This window comes from Canis lupus, chromosome 2 (assembly GCF_011100685.1).
Source record: "Canis lupus familiaris isolate Mischka breed German Shepherd chromosome 2, alternate assembly UU_Cfam_GSD_1.0, whole genome shotgun sequence".
Taxonomy (NCBI): Eukaryota; Metazoa; Chordata; class Mammalia; order Carnivora; family Canidae; genus Canis; species Canis lupus.
The window spans coordinates 58,659,967-58,684,962 of record NC_049223.1 but is presented as its reverse complement, the minus strand read 5'-3'; the positions used below and the strand labels follow the sequence as shown (position 1 = coordinate 58,684,962).

Sequence of the window (24,996 nt, the reverse complement as noted above, 5' to 3'; positions counted from 1 at the left end):
TGATATTTGCTGTTTCTTTTTCTCTTTTTAAAGATTTTTATTTATTTATTCATGAGAGACACAGAGAGAGGCAGAGACATAGGCAGAGGGAGAAGCAGGCTCCCTGTGGGGAGCCCGATGCAGGACTCAATCCCAGGACCTTGGGATCACGACCTGAGCCAAAGGCAGATGCTCAACCACTGACCCACCTAGGTGCCCCTCTTTTTTTCTTTATAATGTTGGCTGCAATCCACAAATGGCTGGTGACTCACGATATGTAGAAAGGCCATGTTAGGGATCATTGTCATTTCCCCAGCATGTCCTCCAGAGAAGGAAAGGGGATGAATAGCATATGCGAGGACAGGGTATGGCTGGTGGGCACACTGAGGAAGAGCTACAAAGAAGGGATGCGTGGGTGGCTCAGCAGTTGAGCATCTGCCTTTGGCTCAGGACGTGATCCCAGGATCTAGTCCTACATCGGGCTCCCTGCATGGAATCTGCTTTTCCCTCTGCCTATGTCTCTGCCTCTCTCTCTCTGTCTCTGTCTGTGTGTGTGTGTGTGTGTCTCATGAATAAATAAATAATATCTTTTTAAAAAGCGCTTCAAAGGAGGGGCAAGATTAAGGGTGTCTCATGGAAGGATGTTCACTTTCAAGTTTGAGTGGAGACAGAGGATAGAGGTATGGTTAGGGATGCAGGTCTGGTGGGTCAGGAATGGAGAAGCTGAGAAGGGGCATAAAGGTGACCAGATTGGCAAAGGATAAGAAATGCCCACAGCCCACCCCAGGCTGGAGAAAAGAACAGGGGAGGAGGAACTACCAGCAAAAGATGGAAGCAGAGGAGGCTGCAGTGGGGGTGAGTGTAGGATGGGGATTGCAGGGAACCTGGGGAAGAAGGATGTTTGGATACTCTCAGAGTTTTTGCACCAACCAAGCTGGGACACAAGAGCAGAATGTATATTAGGAGATGTGGGCAAGGCTCACTGAAAAGGCATTGCAGCTCTAGATGCACCCCAGCAGTAGACAAGTGGATTCCTAGAGGGATACCAGTGGCCGGGCCTTCTTGCAATAGCCGCTTTCTTCAGGGTGGATGAAGGAAGGAGGCATCTTTGGGTCTGGTAGGCCCCCTCCAAGCCCACTGCAGTGCCCACTTAGTCACAAAGGCAGAAATCTCTTTTCTAGTGTCCAGACGCAAAGGACTTTAGTGTCTTGCAAGCGCTCTCGCTGCAGAGACCGAAGGCTCTGGGCCCCCAGGCTTGTTATAGTTTGTTTCACGTATCAGAACGTGTTGAGAGTGACCAAGTGCCTGGCTGAGCTCACTAGGGATGGCTCCTCTGTTCTTGAGAGACCAGAGAAGTGTCCTGCCTCTGAGCCATTCTATAGACCTGGGACCAACCCCCAACCCCAGATAGGTGAAGCCTCACTCAGGGAAGGCTTGCCTTTCTAGAGCCACATCGAAAACTGCTTCCTGACAAATAGTTTATAAATAGATTGATGAGACCCTGATCCAAGGTCAGAGAATGCTCCAGCTTAGGGCATTAAAAGCAAACAAACAAAAAAACCCACCAATTTTTGCTCTCTTGGAAACTACATTTTGAACAATGATAATAGCTTTGTTTAAAAAAAAGGGGGGGGGGGCTTGAGTTAACAGTAAGGTCAAAAACAATGAATAAAAAATATGTTCACTCAGTCAACAGAATTTATTTGTTTTGGAACATACTGTTTCTCAACTCTGCTGAGTGTTTTGAAAAAATTAACTGTGCTGTTTTCTCAACCCTGGCTGGAACTTTTCCCTGAGCTTTCACTGGTTCTTTAGGTCATATTGCCAGATTTCCACATGAACATTCATAGGAGCCACTTATATTCCCTTTGCTTCTCTTTCATGTGTTGCAGACTCACAGGGAACTCATTTTCTTCTGTTTTGATAAAAGTCTCTGAGTATTCTCAAGTTTGTCTCAAACTGAGAGGTGGAGGGGTTAAGTGGAGAGTCACAGCCTCGCCACCAAGAGACAAGGTGAATCTCTGAATCTCTGTCTCCCCTCAAAATTGGCTGTGCAGCCTCAGCTACCTCTTCACCCCTCTGGGCCTCTGTCTGTGAAATGAGAGAGCTAGGCCAGAACAGGTGTCAACAGTCAGCTGGTCTGCTGATGACTGTGGTTTGGCCCACACATGGTTGATCAAAGTGGTGGGTGCTGGGGGTAGGATGGAGAACACATTCTGCAGTCATGCCCCACGCTTGGCTGCTACTTCCTACTGCCCTGCTGGGGGCTCTTGAAGGCTCTCCTAGTCATTGTTGATCCTATAGGGCACCAAAAAGGTAACAGATTTCAATCCCCAGTGTATCTCTCTCTCTCTTTCCCTTTGGGTGCTAAAAATCCTCCACCTTCATGAGTTTCAGCAGTGCGAAGTATTTCCCATATAGTCTTCCCTTGCATGGTGCATGGAACAGGGCCCAGCAGCAGCCAACAGCCACACTGGCCATCCCAGCAGGGGGACCTCACCTATGTCCCCTGGGAGCCACTGTCTAGTCAGCTCTCAATTTTCTCCTCAGCATTTCAGCCTCCAGATTTCACATCTTCCTTCAATTCCTGCTCAGACTTGTGGCTTTGAAGTAATCACAGTAATGGCCTATTTTTCACCCAATAGGCTTGCTTAGTTCTATCTCCCAGGCAGAAAACAGTGGGCCTCATTATCACATGGAGAGTCCACATTTCTCTTTTATGCATCTGCCTGGCCTCTCTTGTGTGGTGAGGGAGAGGTGACTTTTACAGGGCTGAGACTAGCTGGAATGTTCCAGAAGAACCACCTGACTGGGAGGCCCCCTATCACATGCAAAGCAGTCAGGTTTGGCTTGTAGCTACGGTTAGCACAGGAAGTCACCAAAAAAGCTGCTAAATTCAGAAATGTTCATAGAAGCGGGATGTGGGAAAGCCCAGGCGCTGCTTCATTGGTAATTCTCCCCTTGAAGTGAAGGTTAATCTTATGATTGAAAGAACAAGCATCATATAAGCCCTACTTCCTGAAATGGAGCTAAAATATATTCAGTTTCTAAAAATATCATGTGAGTAGAGTCTTGAGACAAGCCACCTGGCTTAAAGGACAGATAGCAGAATGTCATACAGATGAAGGATGGTGTCAAGAGAGAACATGTGGTTTTGTCCCAGCTTATGAGAGAGTTACAAATAAAATGCTCTAAAGATGTGAAAGAGGGAGCAAACACATAAGATCAAGGGAATTGGGCTAGTCTCAGAGAAAATGGTATTTTGAATAGGTGTGAATGATTGGTAGGATTCTACAGACAGGTGGCAGGAGTAGTTTGAGCAAGGATCTGAATAAGGAAAGCCCTTGTTTGGAGAACAAGAAATAAGCCAGTTTTCCTGGAGTATGAGGGCTGATCCAGCTTAAGATCAGGAAAGCCATAATGTGGAAAGCCCCCACTTTGAGGCTGGGGAGCTCATAACTGACTCAGAAGCACTGGGGAGCCACTGAAGGTGAAGGGGCAGATCTGAGCTTTAGGAAGCTTGACTGGACAAGAGATGGAGGAGGCTGGAATAGAAAAGTCTACACAACCCAGGGAGGAAGTTGTGTAGACTACAAAGTTAAATTAGTGAGGCCCAACACTCTTAAGAGTAGCAGAGGGCATGGAAAAGAGGGAGGAGGTGGAGGAGAGGGTGAAGAAATTGTACATTCCAGAACTAGGAATTTCCTAGATGTATATGTGGGTGGAAATAGGGCCCCAAAAAAGATGAACCTGGGCAGCTGTAAGATGGAGAAACCATGTAATGTGGAGGGCAAGGTAACAGGCTTCCTGCTGGAGGGAGAGAGAGTAAGTGGGTCTGGTTTAGGATACTTGGAAGTGCGAAGTCATCCCAGTGGGCAGAATTGTGGTCCTGGAGCTCAGAGAGCTAAAGGTGTCTACTGTGAGCTGGGTGCTCTCTAAGAACAGAGACCTTACATAGATTTGGGAGTCACACTCATGAACAGAAACATTGAAGCCAAAGTTTGAGTGAGCTCATCAAGAGAGAAAGTACAGTGAGTGGAGAGGGTTTCAGGCTAGACCTTGAGATGGGCTATATTTAGGGGGCAGGAAGGAGGGGCCGCCAGCAAAGCAGCCTAAAAACCAGCATTGATGGGGTGGGGGAGGAGAACCTGGGTAATCAAGCTCTCAGAAGACACCAGAGAAAGGGACGAAGAAGCAGAGTGGACTCTCAGAGCAGCCGTCTGCAGAGGAGCTGAAGCTGCTAAGAATGCTGTTGAATTTTGGGGTATTGACATCATTAGGAGCTTTGCAGAGAATACTTTGGAATAGTGTTGAACCAGGGACCAGAGATTGAGGAATAATTTGTGGAGATTTTGAAAGCAGCATATGTGCATACAGAACTTACATACAAGAAACCCAGCAATGGAGAGAAACATTTGGAAAATAAAGTGGGGGAAAAATGAGTTGGAAACTTGAGGGAGAAGCAGATTCTATGTGTTCTGATTATAATTATCTTGAGTGTGTATCAGGCAGTACAAAGCTAGGCTATGCTGCAGTAACAAATTGCCCCCTAAATATTAGTGATTCATGTGGCAAAATTTGATTTCTCTTTTACAAATATCTCTGGGCTGGTTGGGCAACTCTTCCGTGCCTCTCTTCTCCATGTCAACACCCCGTGATCAAAACTACTCCCATCTAGTGAGGACACCACCTCAGCCAGTAGCTTCCAACTCAATTGAGGAAAAGAAAAGAGAGCTGGAATGTCATGTGCTGGCTTCCAAATGCTTCAGCCCAAAAGTGACATGTCACATCCACTAGAAGTCCACTAGCCAAATCAATCTCATGGTTCCACCTAACTGCAAGAGTGCTGGGAAACTGAGGGGAACATTTGAATATTCATTGAGCAATAAATATCTCTATTAAAGGTAAGGGTGAGTAACAGAGACTGGGAGTATTTATAGGTCAGACCAGAAAGATTTAGGATGCAAGAAAGAAATTAATTGACGAAGAGGTAGTAACGGGGAATCAACAAAATATGAGAGATACTTTGCCTGTCAGCAGGAAAGGCAGAGCTGACATCTGCCAGCCTGAGGGTGCAAAACTCTTAGGACGCCTGCCCTTGTGACTTTCCCCAGCAGGACTCCTGAACACCAGGGCAGAAAACAAACATGCAGAAGACAGGTGAGACATTCCCCAGCGATGGGGCTGGCCAACAAAAAGAATGGAAGGCCAAGTCAAGAGGGAGGCAAGGAGAATGATAAAAATACACGGAGATGGCTGACCATGAGCTCCAAGGTGGTTAGAGAGGCCAGAAGTGAACAGCAAGAGTTGAGGAGATTTTGCAGGGCTGGTAGTGTGAGGACAGAAACGGTGATCAGTGGGAGTGGGAGAGAGGGAGACAGAGAAGAAAACGGGGTAGTTTGTGGTCAGTATGTGTGCACTTCAAGGTCTGAGATTCTGCAGGAGGTAATCATTCTCGAGCAAAATCTAGAGTGTCCACCATTTGACTATGACATCTACGAAGGTAGTAACTGGGGTGAACATTTGGGTTATCAGATGGTAGTGAGATCTAGAAGTCTCAGGGGAGGGGCCAGGGCAGCTGGAGGGTACTCAGGATGGTGGCTGTTTACCAACTGGTGTGGGATGTTTCAATATTCTAACCACCGAGAGAGCTGAATGAGTGCACGTCAGCCATGATGGCCACCATGTCTGACTCATCTTTGCACCCCAGCACCCAGCGCAGGGCTTGGCGTTAAAGTGTATCTTTCAGCGACATCTAGTACCTTCACATTGTTGTGTGGTCATCACTACCATCTAGCTCCAAAACATTTTCGCCATCTTGAAAAGGAAATCTGAGCCCCTTAAGCAATCCCTCCCCACTGACCCCTGGCAATCACTAATCTGCTTTCTGACTCTATGAATTTGACTATTCTGGATATTCCATATAAATAGAATCATGTAATATGTGGTCTTTGTGTCTGGCTTCTTTCACTAAGCATAATGTTTTCGAGGCTCATCCATGTGGCACCAGGCATTGTACTTCATGCCTTTTTATAGCAGAATAATATTCCATTTTGTTTATCCACTCATCAGTTGATGGACATTTGAGTTTTTTCTACCTTTTGGCTATTGTGAATAGTGCTGCTATGAATATTCATGGACAAGTTTTTGTTTAAACTCCTATTTTCAATTGCTTTGGATATATACTTAAGAGTGGCATTGCTGGGCAGCCCTGGTGGCGCAGCAGTTTAGTGCCGCCTGCAGCCTGGGGTGTGATCCTGGAGATCCGGGATCGAGTCCCACATCGGGCTCCCTGCATGGGGCCTGCTTCTCCCTCTGCCTGTGTCTCTGCCTCTCTCTCTCTTGCTCTGTGTCTCTCATGAATAAAAAAAAAAAAAAAAAAAAAAAATCTTAAAAAAAAAAAAGAGTGGCATTGCTGGGGCATATAGTAACTGTATGTTTAAGTTATCCAGTAAATAAAGCTTGGGTACATTTTTAACCTTGTAAGGGCCAAGTTTAGAAGTGCACCCATCATGCAATTAACTATCAGGCCCATTGTTGGCTCCAATTGTCAATCTTGGCTGGCCATACCCCTTGGTGTCTGTTATTCAAGAGACACTTGGGGTTTTCAAAAACCAGCTCTGTTTCAATTTTCTTTGAATAAAAAAGTTATGGAATGAGCACTTTTAAGAGATCAGACACATGGTTGGGGAATAACAGGAAGTGGGTGTCACACTCCTCAAAGGCTGAGAACCACAGTCTGAGATACCTCTTTTCTTGATCAAGCAAAGACTCTTCCCTATCACTGGCCACATCATAGGGGAGGATTTGCCTTGGGGGCTGTTTCTGGTGAAGAAAGACAGTTGCTTCTCTCTTGGCTCAGCATGGGCACCAGAGGTGCTGTGGGATGGATTTCATGAGTATAAAACAGTATGTCCATTTCCTGGGCAAAGGCAGAAGGTGGAGTGTGTGTGGCCAAATTGGGACTTCAGAAATAATCATTAAAGGCAAGATTTCTGGCTGGAGCTTGGGGGAGGGGAGCTCTGAAAACCCAATAAAATAAGAGATTCAAGAACAAAGTATCGAGGTACAATAGGGCCTAACCAGCAGCTTGTTTAAAGCAAAGCATGTGCTCTATCAGTGACCTTTTGCCTGTTCAAGATATGCAAAGGACCCTTCCAGACCTTCACAGCCCGACTGTAAAGTAAATCAGATCTTGGCTCCTTCTTCCATTTCCCCTTCTCAGAATTTAAAGATGAATTAGGTCACAGCAGAGACATAGCACCACAGAAGTGCTACTACAATCAAGTTTAAAAACCTCCATAGTCCTTTCATTTTCACACTTCCAGAAATCTCATTAAAGAATATGGATTTCCCTTTAGCTCATTGTATTTCTTTTTCTGAATGGTTTGAGTTTCTATCTTTGAAAGGCACAAAATCTGTATTGTATGATTCCGTTTTTTTTTAATAAATTTTTATTTATTTATGATAGTCACACAGAGAGAGGGAGAGAGAGGCAGAGACACAGGCAGAGGGAGAAGCAGGCTCCACGCAGGGAGCCCGACGTGGGATTCGATCCTGAGTCTCCAGGATCGTGCCCTGGGCCAAAGGCAGGCGCCAAACCGCTGCGCCACCCAGGGATCCCTATGATTCCGTTTGTATGGACTTTGGAACAGGTGCAACAAACCTGGAGTGGCAGAAAGCCGATCAGTGATGCCAGGGACCAGGATTGTGGGGGACGGGGGAGCGGTTGACTGGGAAAGGGCACTAGGGAACTTTCTGGAGTGATGGGAATGTTCTACATCTTGCTAGGGTGTGGGTTACACAGGCAAATACACTTGCCAAAACTCTTTGAATGGTGCACTTGACATCCGTGTATTTTACTGTATGTAAATTATACCTCAGTACAGTTCATTAAAAGCTAAGAATTTCAAAGAGTTATCAACTCTGTGACCTTGAGCAAATTCCTTAAACTTTCCATGCCTCAGTTTCCTCAGCTGTAAGATGGAAATAATGATAGCATCCTACGTCATAAGGTCGCTGTGAGGAGTAAGTGAATACATCACACAAGGTTCTCGAAGCTGTGTGTGTGGCATGTTGTAAGTACGCCACAGTGTTCACCATCAGCTCCACTCATGAACCAACCTTCATTCCCCCCTGCTTTATTTCTGCAATGTCTTATTTTCCATTTTTCCCATCTTTCCCTTTTTGGTCTATCCTAGTGCCAATCTGAATTTCTCCTTGAATAAACCAGTTGGTCTTCTGGCCCCAAGTCTCTCCCCATCAAATGCAGCCTCCATGATGATATGGATCCACACTGATTGTGATCATATTTCTACTACTGCTCAAAAACCTCCCACTGCCCACAAAAAAAGACTCCAACTCTCAAGTGTGACTATATAAAGTCTTTCCTGAGGTGGTCCTAAGAATTCTTTCCAGTCTTAACCTCTTGCTGAGGTTTATCATTACAATTTTTAGTTTTAAATATTTTATTTATTTATTTGACAGAAATAATACAAGCAGGGGGAGTGGCAGGCAGAAGAAGAGAGAGAAGCAGGCTCTCCACTGAGCCAGAGCCCAATGTGGAGCTCAGTCCTAGGATCCTGGGATCATGACCCAAGCCAAAGAAAGACACTTCACCAAATGAACCACCCAAGCACCCCTTATTTTATTTTTTAAAATATGTTATTTATTTGAGAGAGAGAGAGGAGAGAGAGAGAGCGAGCGAGTGCATGAGCAGGGGAGGAGAGCAGAGGGAAAGGGAAGGGGAGAAGCAGACACCCTGCTAAGCTGGGAGCTCAATTCGGGGCTTGATCCCAAGACCCCAAGATCATGAACTGAGCCAAAAGCAGGTACTCAACAGACTGAGCCACCCAAGTGCCCCTCATCACTTTTTTTTTTTTTTTTTTTTTAAATAAGCCCTGTACTTACTGTCAAACTTGACTACTGGTTTCCAAACCTGGCCTTTGAACGAGTACCAACTTGGATGCATCAGGCCCCATTTGACAGGCCTAAAATGGGACCCAGACACCCATCCTGGGTTTTTTGTTTGCTCATTTACGTGTTCAGTGGAGGCATAACGTGCACACAGGGAAAGGCATAAATCCTAAGTGAACAGCTTGATCTGTTTTGACAAATGTCTATACCTGCATAACCCACACCCTACCAAGCTAGAACATTTCAATACCCCAGAAGATTTCTTCATGCCCAGTGGTGTGTTGGTAAAAGTTTAACAACTGATGCTCTGGGATAAACAAAGCTCTGCTTTGGAGCATTTACTGGTCTCTGTGGTGGAAGTATTCCCGGCATGGCCAGTTTCAAGCCATCGATATGATGTCACTGAAAGAGTGGTTACTGAAGAGGCTCCCAGTTGGTCCTTGTGAGCCAGTCAGTACCAGCTGACTTTAGCACACCACTGCTGTGCCCCTTCCAAATCAAGTCAATTCCTGCTGATTCTGCCCCCATCCCCCGGCTACCATGAAGCTCTTTTCTCTCACCATAGATTAACTTTGCTTATCCTAGAGTTTCATGTGAATGGAATCTTAAAATACAGTACTCTGTTTCTTTCACTCAGCATGGTTTTGAGATTCATTCATGCTGCTGCATGTATCAGTAGTTGGTTCTTTTTTCATTTTTGTTTTTACTGAGTAGTATTCCATTATATGGATGTTCTATAGTTTGCTCATCCAGTCTCCTGGTGATGGACGCCTGGACTGTTCCCAGTGTTGAGAGCTATTATGAATAAAGCTGCCATGAACATTCTTGTGCAAATCTTTCATTTCCTTTGGGTAAATACTGGTGATGCTAATGGCTAGGTTGTAGGTAGGTGTTTCACTTTATGAGAAACTGCCAGACCGATTTCCAAAAGGATTGTACCATTTTTACACTCCCATCAGCCACACATGAGAGTTCCAGTTGCCCCATATCTTTGCCAATACTCAGGGTTATAGGGATCTTCACTTTTTTTTGGGGGGGGGGGGGTAGAGTGAGGAGTAGAGAGAGAGAGATAGAATCTTAAGCCCAGGCTCCATGCCCAGCACCGAACCCGATGCAGGGCTCAATCTCACAACCCTAAGATCCTGACCTGAGCCAAAATCCAGAGTCAGACTCTTAACCGACCCAGGAGCCCAAGGATCTTTAAAAATGGAGTGCCTTGGGTGATTTCATTTTACAGCCAGGTTCAGGGGCCACTGGCCTGGACTGGTTTCAGTTTACTAAATACTAATGGCTAACATTTATTGAACATTTACTATCTGGATCTGTCCCAAGACCTTCAGCAATGTTCTATCATGTAAGCCTCACAACAACCCTATGAGATAGATACTATTATTCTTCTAATTTTGCAGAAGAGGAAAATTAGGTACAGAGAAGTTAAGTAACTTGCCAAAGGTCACATAGCTTATAAGTGGCAAAAGCTAGGCTTGAAAACAGGCAGTCTGGCTCTGAGACCATACATTTAACCACTGAGTTATACTTGCCCATACAAATTCTGTATACAGTCATCCTATTGGGCTTAATCAGTAATTGCTGACATTATTATTGTAATTCAAATCCTACACATCCTTGGAAGTTCGAAGTTCGGCTCAGATTTCACCTTTTCCAAGTTATCTTTGACTCCCCTTCTTCTCTTCCTGCTGCTATGGAATCCCTCAGTGTACTCATGCATCCTTCAGAAATGTCCTTTATTCATGTATTCTGGTACTGTCTTATCACCCACCCCTTATATTTGTAAGGTTACTGAGAATAGGGTCACTCCATGTTCATCTTTCTATTCCTGACATGTTTGTGGACTTGAATATAATGTTTTTCTAAATATGCTATGGGCAGAATCACCAAAGTCCTTACAAAGGAGCTCTCTTCTTGGGAGATATCTTTTTTAAAAATTAGAAATTAGATTACCTTTTTCCTAAGGAAAAGAACACACCACTTTACTTTTTTACTGAGTGGAAGTGGACGTGCATCTGATGCTTGTCACTGCAGGCTAGAGGAAACCATGCCATGTGCCATATTTAATTTCCCAGTAACGTCATTATCTCCTGTCTGGCTGCCTCTTTTAAAGCTTCTGCTATTTTTTATATGGCCTGGCCCCACTGGTCAGCTTCTAGCTAGTTCCAAGACTACCAGATCATAATCAGTCATTTCCTCCCATCTTATATATGAAAAGCAGGACCAGCTACACAATTTGTGAGGACATAGAGAAAAATGAAAATGCAAAACTTCTTGTTCAAAATGTATAAGAATATCAGATGGTAACAGCAGAGCATTAAAGCACGAGTGGAGTCCCGTGTTTTTGCACAGGTCCCACACCTGTGATGAGAAGCGACACAGCCCTCCTCAGCAGATGAAAACCAATCACAGAAAGCTGAGCATGGGCACACTTTATCTCTAAAGCCCTCCACTTGGACAGGCCGGGTGCCACCTTTGGCCCAGGGTAGGATCCTGGAGACCCAGGATCGAGTCCCACATCGGGCTCCCTGCATGGGGCCTGCTTCTCCCTCTGCCTGTGTCTCTGCCTCTCTCTTTCTCTGTGTCTATGTGAATAAATAAATAAATAAATAAATCTAAAAAAATAAATTGTAAAGCCCTCCACTTCCTCTTCTTAACATAAAGACTGCTGAAAAAGAAGCCACCCTAGTTCTGTGTTACATTAAGGCTAACTGTTACGGATCGAATCGTGTAAAAGGATGTTGAAGTCCTGACCCCCAGTACCTATGAATGTGGAAATGTGGTCTTTGCACAAGATCAAGCTAAAGTGAAATCATTTGGGTGGACTAAACCAGTATGACTGGCATCCTTATAGAAAGGGTGGTGTGGGGGTGCCTGTTGGAGGTCCAACTTTTGATTTTGGCTCAGGTCCTCATTTCAGGGTTGTGGGATGGAGCCTCAGGTCTGGCTCTGCGCTGAGTGAATGGAGTCTGCTTGAGAGTCTCTCTCCGCATCGCCCCCTGACCCCCCTTGTGCTCACACTCTCTCTTAAACAAACAAAAATAAATAAGTAAATAAATAATAAAGGGGGGGGGGTGTTGAGACGCAGAAACAGACCTGCATGGAGGGAAAATGATGCGGAAAAGCACGCACACAGGGAGAACGCACCCTGACGGCGCAGGCCGCGCTGGGACGCTGTAGCCCCACACCCAGAACTGCAGACATTGCCACAAACTACCAGAAGCAGGAAAACGCACTGAACAGATTCCCTCTCGCAGCCCTCCTCAGAAGGAGCAACCCCGGCCCAGCACCTCCATGTGTGGCTCCGGCCTCCTGGCCCAGGGCACAGCGCGTTCTGTCCCTCGGGCCTGCGGTCCGCGGCCTGCAGCCTCCGGCCCGACCAGGCCCCTCGCGTCAGCCGCCTGCCCTTGCCGCGCTCCCGGCACCCGCAGGGACAGACGTCCCAAGACGCCTGCATCGGGATGGGGCCCGCACCACGTCGGTGCTGTTTTTCAAGACCTTTCTTCCTACAGAGGCGAGGGCGGGAGGTTGGCCTACCTCAGCGGCACCGGCACCGGCACCTCCACCTCGTAGAACACGGAGAAGCCTCGCCTCGGGGGCTCCGCCGCAGTGGAAGGCCGCGCGGGCTGGCGCCGTAAAGGGGATGCGCGCGCCCGCGGGGGCCGCGGTCACGTCCAGGCCGCAGGGGGAGTCCAGCCTGCGTCCTCCCCTGCCGAGGCCCCGGGACTCGCACACGGGGCCCAGCCCGCCGTGCTCCGGGCGGAGGCCGCGGAAGGCGTGGGGAAGCCTCCGCCGTAGGGCAGGCCGCGGGGCCTGGCGTCCGGGCCGCCCGCACCGCCGGGAAGGGAAAGGGGCAGAGAGCCTCGGCACCCGGGGTCAGAAAGGGCGGGGAGAGCTGCTTTGTGAGGACACAATTTGCAGAAGCCTGCAAGCGGGGGGTCTGCCTGCCCGTGCCCCCACAGGCGCCTGGAGCAAGGCCGCACCCCGGTCCGTCCGGGCCTCAGCGCCCCGCCGGGGCTCAGCGCACCCAAACATGGCCGCCGAACCCGGGTTCCGGGGCCGCAGCCGGGACTCCGAGTGACGCAAGGGCGACGGGTTGCATCAGCCCCCGACCACGTGCTCGGCCCGCCCTTCCGCCCACGAACCGGGCGCCGATTGGGCCACGTTAGGGCCGTGACCCCCGCCCCAGCCAATGGGCGGCGGCCACAGAGTGTCCTCGCCGCAGAGCCCTAGCGCGAGGTGCCTATAAAAGGCGCCTGAGGCGGGGGCGCGCGCCCCAGAGACGCGAGCGGTCGTTGCGGAGGTTGTGGGCGGCCCCGACGCCGCCTGCCTGGCTTCTCGGAGCGCCGCCGAGCCCACAGCGCAGCCGACATGGAGGTCGAGCCCGAACCCGAGCCTGAGCCCGTCACGCTCCTGGTGAAGAGCCCCAACCAGCGCCACCGCGACCTGGAGCTGAGCGGCGACCGCAGCTGGAGCGTGGGCCGCCTCAAGGCCCACCTGAGCCGCGTCTACCCCGAGCGCCCGGTGAGAGGGGCCCCGACTCCCCTTGCCGGCGTCCCCCGGCGCGGCCGCCATCCCTGCGGCTCGCGCGTCGCCCCCAGCCCGACGGCCGGTCCCCCGCAGGTCGCCTCCCCGCGGGGGTCTCGCCCTGCCCCGCCGCCATCGCTCCGCCCTGCAGACGGGCTGCCTTCCCCGTCCCTCGTCCCGTGTCCCCCAGCCCCTACGGCCGTCGCCCTCCCGCCCCGCCTCCCAGACCACTGCCCCGTCCCCTGGGTCTGGCTTCCGGCCTTGGCCCCGCCGCCGAGCCCGCGGCTTGACCTTGGGTGAGTCCTCGCACCCTTCCAAACTCCGTTTCCCCGAAAGAGCAGGGCGACAGGCGTTGCGCACTGGGAACTGGATAGAAGCGGGGACGCAGGAATGCTGCGAAGGGGATCTTCCGAAGCAGCGTCTCGGTGCGGGGCAGGAGGGCGGGGGCCAGCGGGGCCAGCCCCGGCCCGTGGCTGGGGACACGGGGGAGCGCCCAAGGAGTGCGTGTGTCCTCGGGGCGCCGCAGCCGGCAGCGAGACGTGGCTCTTCCCCTCGCCCGCCGCCTTCCGCCGCGGCCCCTCCCTGCCCGGCGCGCCGGACTCCGCGGCCTGTGCCTGGTCCCGGGGAGGAGCCCCGCGCACTCTCTGCTTAGAGGGTTTAGAAGGAAGCAGGCAGGGTCTGGGCGTTAAGGCTTTGGCTCCTCAATTACAGACTTCCTCGCTTTGTTTTGGTTGACACATCTGTCAACATCCCCCTTAGCACCGCCCTCCCTTCCCTCCCCACCACGTGACGGAGGCTGCGAGCCGGACCTTCCTGTATTTACTTTGTACCCTGATATTATGTAAGTGTCAGCCGTGTGCTCCGCTGCCCACAAGTGCGATTCTGCCTTAAACAGGAGAAGGCATCTGGGCGACAAAGACTGAAATTGTTGCCTCTTACCTGAAAATTTGCAGCGTGTGGTAGCTGGGGGGGAGGGGGGAGAGGGGGGAGTTGTCAGGCTTTTTATCCCTTAATTGTTGAATATGGAATTGTAGAAGTGAGCTTTCCTTCCGAGTTATTCTTTGAATTTTGCTAGTTTACCTAAAAAGCTGTCATTCCTTCAGCATTCCCCTTGGGACTATTTGTAGTTTCACCACAACTGTTTCCAAGAAACTCGGTGGCCCAGGTGCTGTGAGAATAGCTGTTAGGTCCACAGATAGGTGTGGTCCCTAGTTGCATCATTTGGTAAAAGTGTTTTGGAGGAGAGCTTCCCTTAAGGGCTTCCTTGGGTGACAACCGTCACTCCTATTAAGTCTGAAGACCCAAAAATTGTAAATAAAAGACCTCTCAGGTGTGTAAATTTGTGCATAAAAATTATGACTGGAGGGGCACTCGTCATTTGGTTTCTTACTTTTATAATAGTTTAGCATATTTAATTTCTTTTTTCAAATCAGCCTTCTGATTTGATGGAACGTCAGGTCAGGCCTTTTATTTTTTTATTTTTTATTTATTTATTTTTTTTAATTTTTTCTTTATTTATGATGGTCACACACAGAGAGAGAGAGGCAGAGACACAGGCAGAGGGAGAAGCAGGCTCCATGCACTGGGAGCCCGATATGGGATTCGATCCCGGGTCTCCAGGATCGCGCCCTGGGCCAAAGGCAGGCGCCAAACCGCTGCGCCACCCAGGGATCCCAGGTCAGGCCTTTTAAAGGGAAAAACAGGCATCTGTGGTTTTCAAAACCTTTACTAGTGTGGAACTCTTTATGTAATGCAGGACCCCACCTCTAGCATTTAACAAGATTATGTGCATAGCATTACCTGTAAAGTCAATCAGAACAATGGTGAAAAATAGTATCCAATTTGGTTCTGTAGTTCAAGGTGCGTGGTGTAAAAAAAATCCTGATTTATGCAGATAAATAGATGCAATTATCGTTTTGATTGATTTAAACAGTTTGCTTTATAATCTCCAGCTACTTGGCAGGAGCAACTTTATTCCAGATTTTGCATAATTGTTCTGTCCTTGGGTTGGTGATCTCTATAGAGTACTGGCTTTGGTATGTATCATTTGAGGCCGTTATTTTTAAGTATGGTTTTTAAAGGAATTTAAAATCTAGTTGATTTTAAAAGTGAGATTTATATGAAAATGTGTAGAGTCCCTGTGGTTTTGAAATCACTGGAATGGAGATGACGGTTGGAATCCTGACTCTTCAGTGACGGGTGAACTTGGACAAGTCAGTTTCAGACTTTTCCTCCCTTCAATAGGGGTAGTAAGCCTCATAGAGTTCTCTGAAATACTACCTACGCACCATTTCCTCTATACTTGGATTTGTATGTTAGGAAAAGTCTCTTTGAGAGCTTAGTTTAGAATTGCTTTATGTTGGGGTCCTGGGTGGCTCAGTTGGTTAAGTGTCTGCTTTGGGCTGAGATCATGATTTCAGGGCCTTGGGATAGAGCTGCTCAGTGGGGAGTCTGCTTTTCCCCCTCCCCCTCCCCCTGCTTACATATATACACACACTGTCTCAAATAAATAGATAAAATCTTAAAATTAAAAAAAAAATTTCTCTTAGGACAATACTAGGTGATTTTGGTAAAGGCTGACCTTGGTTGGGAGTACTTTGAGTTTTCTCTGAGATCAAACCAGGTTTTGAAGTTAGTTGCTGTGGGATCCCCAAATACAATTTGTGTTTTTAGTGGCAGAAAGGAATTTCCTTGGGAGTTTAAAAGTCAAGTAGGTCATCATAGATTTTGTGGACTGGAGATAATTTGCCATCCTAAATTTATTTGCATGTTAAAGAGAAATTCAAAGTTCAGTACTTTCTATAGAGGAGTTTTGTATATGAAACCTTTGAAAAAAAAAATGCTTTCCTGTGATTCTAGGGAAAAACACCCATATTCAAGTTATTTCTATCAAAGTTTCTTCTGTATTTGGGAACTTGTGGGAGCTAAATGCTGACCTGTGGTACTCTTTCTTTCCATGAGTAGCGTCCAGAGGACCAGAGGTTAATTTATTCTGGGAAGCTGTTGTTGGATCACCAGTATCTCAAGGACTTGCTTCCAAAGGTACATCATTTACACGTTAACTTTTGAATGTTTTAAAAGCACTTACCAGGTTAAATTCAGGTCCTAAAGTACCTCCTTATTCTTGTTAGCAGGAAAAACGGCATGTTTTGCATCTGGTGTGCAATGTGAAGGGTCCTTCAAAAACATCAGACACCAGCGCAAAGGTATGTCTGCTTTTCCAGATTATAACAATCTGTGTCATTCAGACTCTCATGGTAGAAATAAGGGGAGTTGGAAAAAACTCTTAAGAGATTTTAGTGCCTTTTTATTATCAAGTAATATTTTGTTTCTTCCCCAGCAAAAATCAGGAATTAGAAACTTACCAATACAAGTGCATGTCTACTCTCACAGTAGTAGACTATGCCAGTGTTGTGGGAAAGTAGTGTTCTACATTACACAATCTTCTGGGACATGATTTGACCTACAATAGCTGTGTATCCAGATCACTGAACCAGCAAGGCACTTTAAAATGGGCTTTTACTAAATTTAGCGCATAATAAGCTGCTTCTAAGGAGTCACTAATTTTTATAAACAATAAAAGAAGTGAATATATTTCCTTTGGAAATTTTCATTGTGACTTATTTAATTGGATAGGAAAAGATCACAGTCTCTATCAAGTGATCTCTAAAGACTTACTTATGTTTGAGAGCCAAAGTAGTTTATTTTTCATTTCACAGTGTTGACTTAAATATACAATAATAATATTCTAATGTAATGATGCACTCTAAATTAGGATCATGACTCTTTCATGAAACATCTGAACATAGAATAGGAAATTTCTTTCCTTTAGGTTGCTGGTTGGGTTGTATTTCTAAATCTTATTGGTCAGATTTAGTTTCTTGATTTAGTAAATTTAGCACCATAAAATCTATAGAACATTATCAGGATACTTTAACTTCATTGGAAGATTTTGATAAAATTACAGCATCGTTATTCTAGGAAAAAATAGAGAATTTTAAAAATATCTATATATTGAAATTGGATTGAATAAATTTCAGAGTATTTTTTACATAACGTTGCATTTATTTAATTTTGTCATTCAGAGGGTCAGGATGAGGGACATAAGCCATTCACAGCAAAAGAATCCTTTTAGTTTTGTTGCAGACAGTTGCATCAGATCCTTTGTTCTAATGTTCATCTTATACTTTCTTAGGTTGCTGAATCCACAGAGCAGCCTGCTGGTCTCCATCAGGGACAGTATCCTGGGGATTCCTCAGGAGACAGTTTAAGACAAAGGGATGTTCTTCGGAACCTTTCTCCGTCTGGATGGGAGAATATCTCAAGGTGAGTGTTACAATAGAGCACCAGGTTTATACAACATGGATGTGTGTCATTGCATCAATTTTAAGAATAAAGTATGTTTATGGTATGTAGTCACAGAACTTTAAAATGTAAAAAATGTTGCTTTTTAAGGGCTTCACTCTAAAGATCATAAAGATCTTTTATGCATTTAGCTTAATACACAGCCTTTTACAAACTTATAAACATATGGGGGTGCATGTGTTGGAAATGTAGGCATTTCCCTTCCCATGTGGTTGTGCTTTGCCTTGTGCTGACCTCATGATAGGGACTTAGTGCTGCAGAGAAAACAGCTGGTGTAAGCATCTCATAGCTGCTTTGCTGAGTGGCTTTGTGCTTTGTCTGTCATAACAATGGGTGACAAAAGGTGAAAAGATTAAGAAATGCTCTGCCAAGGGCTGAGTTGGCAGTGCTAGGAAAAAAAAGGTCTTTTCTTTAGAGCAAAAGCCAGGAGTGACTAAATGCTCTGATGTTTGGATTTCATACCTCTTGGAACACCTTATTATGAAAGTTGTTATGGGGAAAAATAATTAACTACAAGTTGAAATTCTGTAATCCCTTGACTCCTGCTTCCCTTTTCCTATTGGTTTTTAATAATTTTGACACAGTCAGGTATTTGAGGAACGGTGAGTTGTTTTTTCCTTAACAGAAATTTCAAATACAAAAGCAGAGGGAACAGTGTAATGAATCTCCACGCAGCCATCGCCCAAACCCAGTAATGATCAAAGTTTGACCATCCTTGTTTCATCTATTCCTCCTTTGCTTTTTCCTTTCTGAAGTGTTTAAAAGTAATTCCCAGACATCATGTCAGTTCACCCCTACATACTTGAGTTATCTTGCATATTTACAATGCTCTCCTCATGAGAACTACAAAAGCACTTTGTTATCCTCTCACTTCCTTTCACTGTAACTTTTTTAAATGATCAAAAACAACATTATAACAAGACTTACCTGAATTGGAACACCATTTTGGAAACACTGGTTAGAGAATTTGGTTAAAAGACAGCATAGGGGCACCTGGGTGCGTCAATTGATTAAGTGTCTGACTCTTGATCTCAGCTCAGGTCTTGATCTCAGAGTCCTGAGATCGAACCCTGCATTGGCCTCCACGCTGAACATGGAACCTACTTAAAAAGAAGAAAAAGACTGTCAGCATATAAATTGGATAATTGGATAGAAACACTTAAAAGTGTTTCTCTAATTCTAGCTATACAACATGAGATTTGTGGCCCATATGCGTGTTAATTTCACCTTGATAAAACTTGTTGATTTTATTCAACACATATTTATTGAGTAGCCAATACATAGAACTTTAAGGACGGGAGTTAACCAGCAGTGCTGATCACATAACCAGTTCCTGATTTTTCCACGATTCTTAGTTTCAGTTTTGTGAACTGCTGCCAAAGAAGTTTACTGTCTAAGGCACACAAAGCTAAAGATGACACCCATATCCCCTGCCCTTGGCTGTTTAAGAAATAGGAGTTTGGTGTCAAACATGTCTCAAATCCAGCCCTGCTATTTAACTAGCTCAATGACTTTGTGCAAATCCCTTGTCTTCCCTGAGCTGTATTTCAGCTCCCCTCTGTGAAATAGAGGGGAAAGCTCCCTCCTCACAAGGTCGTTGAGGATCCAGTGAGATAACAGTCCAGCAGCCTATACAGGGTGGTCAGTAAGCACGTATGAGTGATGCCACATACACACGTAGCTCAGCCCCACAAGTAGCTCAGATTTAAGGGTGGGGAGAAATGAGTATCAGGAGGACAGGGTAGTTTTCTTCAGGAAGGGCTTTGAGAGAGATGTGGGTTTTTAGAGCGGCTCTTTGTAGGATAAATAGTGGGTTTAGAGCTGCAGTGAGACTTGGCAGATGGAGAACAGGGGTGAGGATCCACCTAGCCTGAAAGGGTTCAGATTGTTTATATGTCATAGTAATGACATGGTGTGAGAACCCAGTGCTGGGCACGGGCTCTTGTGTCCCTGTGGGACCTGGACCATGGTAGGGGGGCTCTGTCAGCAGTTTCTGTGCTTATATGACAGAGGTGCAACACACAGTAATCTACCATGTAGCTGTCCTAAATAAAGCCTCTACCTCTTTGATTTGAAGTCCTAATTGTAATTTAGGCCTTTTATTTATTCATACTATGCCAGGTCAAAATGAGTGTTTTTTAAAAATCTTTCATAGGCCTGAAGCTGCCCAGCCAGCGTTCCAAGGCCTGGGGCCTGGTTTCTCGGGCTATACCACCTATGGTTGGCTGCAGCTCTCCTGGTTCCAGCAGATGTATGCGCGGCAGTACTACATGCAGTAGTAAGTCCTTCCCTGTCATGCGGGGGGCGGCCAGCGTTAGGGATGGAGGGATGAGGGTATTCATCAGTTTCTGTAGAGGCCTGCTCTTTCTGGTCCAGTGGAGGAGAGTGTAAATAACTGCTCCCTAATTCAGGGGGACTTATGTCTGTTTGTAGTTTCAGGAGTTCATTGAGAATCAGTTACTTCCTTTTCAATACGAAATATCTTTAAAGTTTTGCGAAAAATTTAATTTGCTACTGTACCATGCTTTTATAGTTTTATGCTTCTAACTCCAGGTGAAATTTACCATGTGCTTCTCTAAGGAGCAGAAGAGGCATTTATAGATAGAATTGTTAGTAAAGAAATTCTTCACTAAGTTCAAGAAAAGTCAAGTTTTCATATACCTATTTATAATTTTTGACAGTAAAACATTCTGTGTAAATAAGGTTATGAGAAGCAGTCTTCACAGTGCTTTGCTCTTAATAGTATCTGCCTCTGTCATTTTCATTTTAGTTTAGCGGCCACTGCTGCATCAGGGGCGTTTGTCGCCTCACCAAGTGCACAGGAGATCCCTGTGGTTTCTGCACCTGCTCCAGCCCCTATTCACAACCAGTTTCCAGCAGAGAACCAGCCAGCCAATCAGAACGCTGCTCCTCCAGTGGTGGTTAACCCTGGGGCCAATCAAAATTTGCGAATGAATGCACAAGGTGGCCCTATTGTGGAAGAAGATGATGAAATAAATCGAGATTGGTTGGATTGGACCTACTCAGCGGCCACATTTTCCGTTTTTCTCAGCATCCTCTACTTCTACTCCTCTCTGAGCAGGTTCCTCATGGTCATGGGAGCCACTGTCGTCATGTACCTGTAAGCACATGATTTGATTTCCTTTTTTCCCTTTACTATGAGTTAACACCATATGGTGGCTCAAAGTAAATATAGATTTTTCTTTTTTTTGAGCAGTCGCAGTCATTGTTTATGGAAGTGTATTTTTTATTGTGTTTTTAAAAAAGATTGTATTTATTTAGAGTGTGTGAGTGGGGGGAGGGGCAGAGAGAGAGAATCTTAAATGGACTCCATACCCAGTACCGAGCCCAATGTGGAGCTCAGTCTCACAACCCTGAGATCATAACCAGAGCCGAAATCAAGAATTGGATGCCTAACTGACTAAGCCACCCAAGAGCTCCTGTGAAAGTGTATGTAAATGGTACATTTCTGGTACTTTCAATGCAAGGAGCTGAGAGCTTGATTGGACACTGCTGAAAACACATTAATGGTGTGTTAATACAAGAAGAAAATTCTGTTTTCTTCTAGATAAGGTAACTGTCAGGCTCATGAACCACAATAATATGGCCCTTCTAAGGCATGGAAGGGAAAATTATATTTCTTTTGAATAAAACAAGCTACAGCTCTTGCCTTCCAGGATGAAGGTCAGGCACTGACTGCAGCATAGCTTTGACAGGCCAGGGAACCTTTACAGATCTGATATTTGGCTTTATCCATTGCTCAGAGTAGTGGTTCTCAACTAGGATGACATTTGTGACTGTCACATCCAGAGAGGTGGGCCTACTGGCATCTAGTATGTGGAAGCCAGAGGTGCTGCTAGGCATCCTGAAAAGCACGGGACAGCCCCACAGTAAATCTCCAGCCCAATATGGCATTAGCACCAAAGTTAAGAAACCCTGGCCTAGAGGAGTACTACGTCTTTATTGTCAGAATTGATAAGTTTTTCCTCTATAGGGAAAATGGCTTCTTATTTTATTTTTAAAAATATTAAGAGAGAAATATATGAATAATATAACAAATACTCATATATCCAGAATTATTAATTGTTAATATTTTGTCACATTTGCTTTAAGACTTTAATTGGATTTTCCAAATAAAATTTTAGGCAATTCCTTAAGATTTACAGTCTCTATAATCATATATTTAAGTGGCCAAATTTAGGTTTTATTATTATCCAGATTATTACATGTTATAATCCCAACTCTGTGTGCATGTGTGTATTTATCCCCCTCTCACCCCCTGCTCAGATTTGCAGATATAAAGTTTAGTTTGGATGAGCAAGTGTTTTTAGAGCACTTAATGTGTGTAGGTGCTGTTAATGTCGGCCACATGGTGCTGAATAAAACATAGTCCCCCATAGTGAGCTTAAAGAAGCTGACAGGCCAGTGAAGAGGTCTAGGAGATGGGGTGGTAGAAGGTGTCTCCAGATGGGCCTGGCTGTGAGCTTCTAATCAGAGCCCTGCTTTGATGAGAGGAGGAGAACAACGGGGGCCTTATCTAATCAAGAAGACCCTTACATTCTTGAGCAAAGTTCACCATGATGAGCTGAGGTAGAATTTATGTGCTTCTTTTGAAGGCATCACGTTGGATGGTTTCCATTTAGACAGAGGCCGGTTCAGAACTTTCCAAATGATGGTCCTCCTCATGAAGCTGTTAATCAGGACCCCAACAATAACTTACAGGTAAGGAGCTTCCAGTGGGGCCCAGCAAGCTTCATGTGAAATGCCAGGCTCTCAAATCCTTAACCATTAGGTATTTAACCTCATGGTTTGCCATTTCTTTTTGTTTTTTAAAGATTCTATTTATTTATTCATGAGAGACACAGAGACACAGGCAGAGGAAGGAAGAAGCAAGCTCCATGCAGGATGCCCAACATGGGACTCGATCCTGGATCTCCAGGATCAGGCCCTGGGCAGAAGGTAGCACTAAACTGCCGAGCCACCCGTGCTGCCCTGCCAATTCGTTAGGCTGAAGTTTCAAGATTTTTTTCAAATTTATTCTTAGAGCAGTAGCTATTTTTTTTTTTTTTAAGATATATTTATTTTGAGAGAAAGAGCATGCAGAGGTGTAAGCAGAGGGAGAGAGAGAATATCAAGCAGACTCCACACCAAGTGTGGAGCCTGACACAGGGCTTGATTCCATGACCCTGAGCTTATGACTTGAGCAGAAACCAGGAGTCAGACACTTAACCAACTGAGCCACCCAGCCTCCCTGAGCAGTAGCTATTTTTGAAAAACATTGAATATGCCATAAAATCCATCAGGTATTTTAGTCATGTGGCAATTTGCATTTTGACATATGTAAATAATTTTTTTTTAAACTCACTATTTTGAGCATTCAGTGGTCTCTAATGATTATTGTATAATTATGTAATTACTATATTATATAAGTATTATACCATGGAAACTGCTAATAGTTATTTTAATTAAGGATTAGGGATAGAGAAGCACATCTCACAGACTAAATTTCCTGGAGAATTTCCCTAGGTTTATAGAGCAGTTTAATCCATAATCCTTTTTTTAAATAATTCTTTTCTTTTTTTTTAATAATTTTTTTTTAAGATTTATGTATTTATTTATGAGGGGGGGGGGGGCAGAGACACACAGGCAGAGGGAGAAGCAGGCTCCATGCCAGGAGCCCAACGTGGGACTCGATCCCAGGACTCCAGGATCGCACCCTGGGCCAAAGGCAGGCGCCAAACTGCTGAGCCACCCAGGGATCCCCTAATCCATAATACTAAAGGATATTCTTCTGTAATATAAATTGTAACCCTAGTATCTGTTCTTAGAACCCAGAGTTTCCATTTTTGGTTTCTTAGAACACTGCCAAAATTAGGATATCCACGTTTAATGAAATGGTTAGCTTAATTCATGAGTTTAATAATAAAGAGCTAATTACTTCGTTTGTTCTAAATACTTACTGCTGGGAATTTTCAAAACTGTGAGAAGATCACCAGCACAGTTGTGCTGTGAGGCCTGAGAGCTCCATTCCCAGAGGCCTGGCTGCCAGGGATTTACTCTGCCCTTTCCTAACTCACATTACGTTATTTGGTGTTTGTCACGATCCTAATGGTTTTCTCATTGTGTTTCCTTAACTGTAGGAAGGCCTTGATCCTGAAATCGAAGACCCCAACCACCTCCCTCCAGACAGGGATGTACTGGATGACGAGCAGACCAGCCCTTCATTTATGAGCACAGCCTGGCTTGTCTTCAAGACTTTCTTTGCTTCTCTTCTTCCAGAAGGCCCCCCAGCCATAGCAAACTGATGGTGCTTGCTTTCTGGCTGCTGGAGGCTTTGACAGGCATGGACTGGATCACCTGACTCCAGCTAGATCTCCTCACCTGGACATGGCAATGGCACAGAATTCAAGAAATCAACAAGGAGGAGGTTATGCTTTTGTTGATCAAACAAAAGCAGAAACTAAGACGTGAAGCCATGATACAAATTGCTGAACAAAAAATGTCCGAGGCTTCTTATGTCTTTATTCTCTGAAGAGCTTTAATATATACTGTATGTAGTTTCATAGGCACTGTAAGTAGAAGGCATTAGTGTCGCATGTTTATGCCTGAGGAACTTTTCAGATGTGTGTGTCTGCATGTGTGTTTGTACATAGATATCATAGACGCAGAAATGGTTCTGCTGGTACGATTTGATTCCTGTTGGAATGTTTAAATTACACTAAGTGTACTACTTTATATAATCAATGAAATTGCTAGACATGTTTTAGCAGGACTTTTCTAGGAAAGACTTACGTATAATTGCTTTTTAAAATGCAGTGCTTTACTTCAAACCAAGGGGAACTTTGCAGAGGTGAAAGCCTTTGCTAGGTTTTCTGTTCAATAAAGTTTTACTATGAATGAACCTGGCAGAGACTCCTGTCCTCTTAGCTGTCCGTTCCTTGTCCGTGGTCACTGAATGATCAACATTTGGGTTGCTGACTTGTGAGTCACGTGAACATTTTGCTTCTTTTGCAAATGAACTATTAGTACTCATGAAGAATGACATGGTAAGGCCATGAAAGTTTTAATTTACTAAGAATGTACTTGTGTTTGCCCCCATCCCCTGATTCCAATGGTACCCGCTCATGTAGTGACCATCAAACTTGAATTCCCTGGGTTTAAAGTTAGGGACAGTGGGGTGGCCTGGCCGGCTCAGTCAGA

The 24,996-nt window shown here is 45.4% G+C and overlaps 1 protein-coding gene across 3 annotated transcripts; it reads left to right on the top strand.

Moving 5' to 3' along the window:
• Positions 1-13,162: 13,162 nt before the first annotated feature.
• On the top strand, positions 13,163-24,701 carry HERPUD1 (homocysteine inducible ER protein with ubiquitin like domain 1). 3 transcript variants are annotated; one of them, XM_038531000.1, is made up of 8 exons: positions 13,163-13,428; positions 16,396-16,473; positions 16,563-16,637; positions 17,627-17,757; positions 19,952-20,071; positions 20,567-20,917; positions 22,413-22,518; positions 23,937-24,701. In XM_038531000.1, exons 1-8 carry the CDS (start codon positions 13,276-13,278, stop codon positions 24,099-24,101), a joined length of 1,179 nt encoding a protein of 392 aa, XP_038386928.1. In that variant the 5' UTR covers positions 13,163-13,275; the 3' UTR covers positions 24,102-24,701. The 3 variants fall into 3 exon arrangements, with proteins under 3 accessions (XP_038386928.1, XP_038386929.1, XP_038386927.1); XM_038531001.1 differs by having other exon boundaries at positions 13,164-13,428; positions 16,566-16,637; positions 19,952-20,074; XM_038530999.1 differs by having other exon boundaries at positions 13,165-13,428; positions 19,952-20,074.
• Positions 24,702-24,996: the final 295 nt, after the last annotated feature.

Coding starts and splice junctions, on each gene's coding strand:
- HERPUD1 (XM_038530999.1), top strand. CDS start 13,276: ATGGAGGTCGAGCCCGAACCCGAGCCTGAGCCCGTCACGCTCCTGGTG. Junction 16,638..17,626: donor CATCAGACACCAGCGCAAAG/GTATGTCTGCTT, acceptor ATACTTTCTTAG/GTTGCTGAATCCACAGAGCA. Junction 17,758..19,951: donor GGATGGGAGAATATCTCAAG/GTGAGTGTTACA, acceptor AATCTTTCATAG/GCCTGAAGCTGCCCAGCCAG.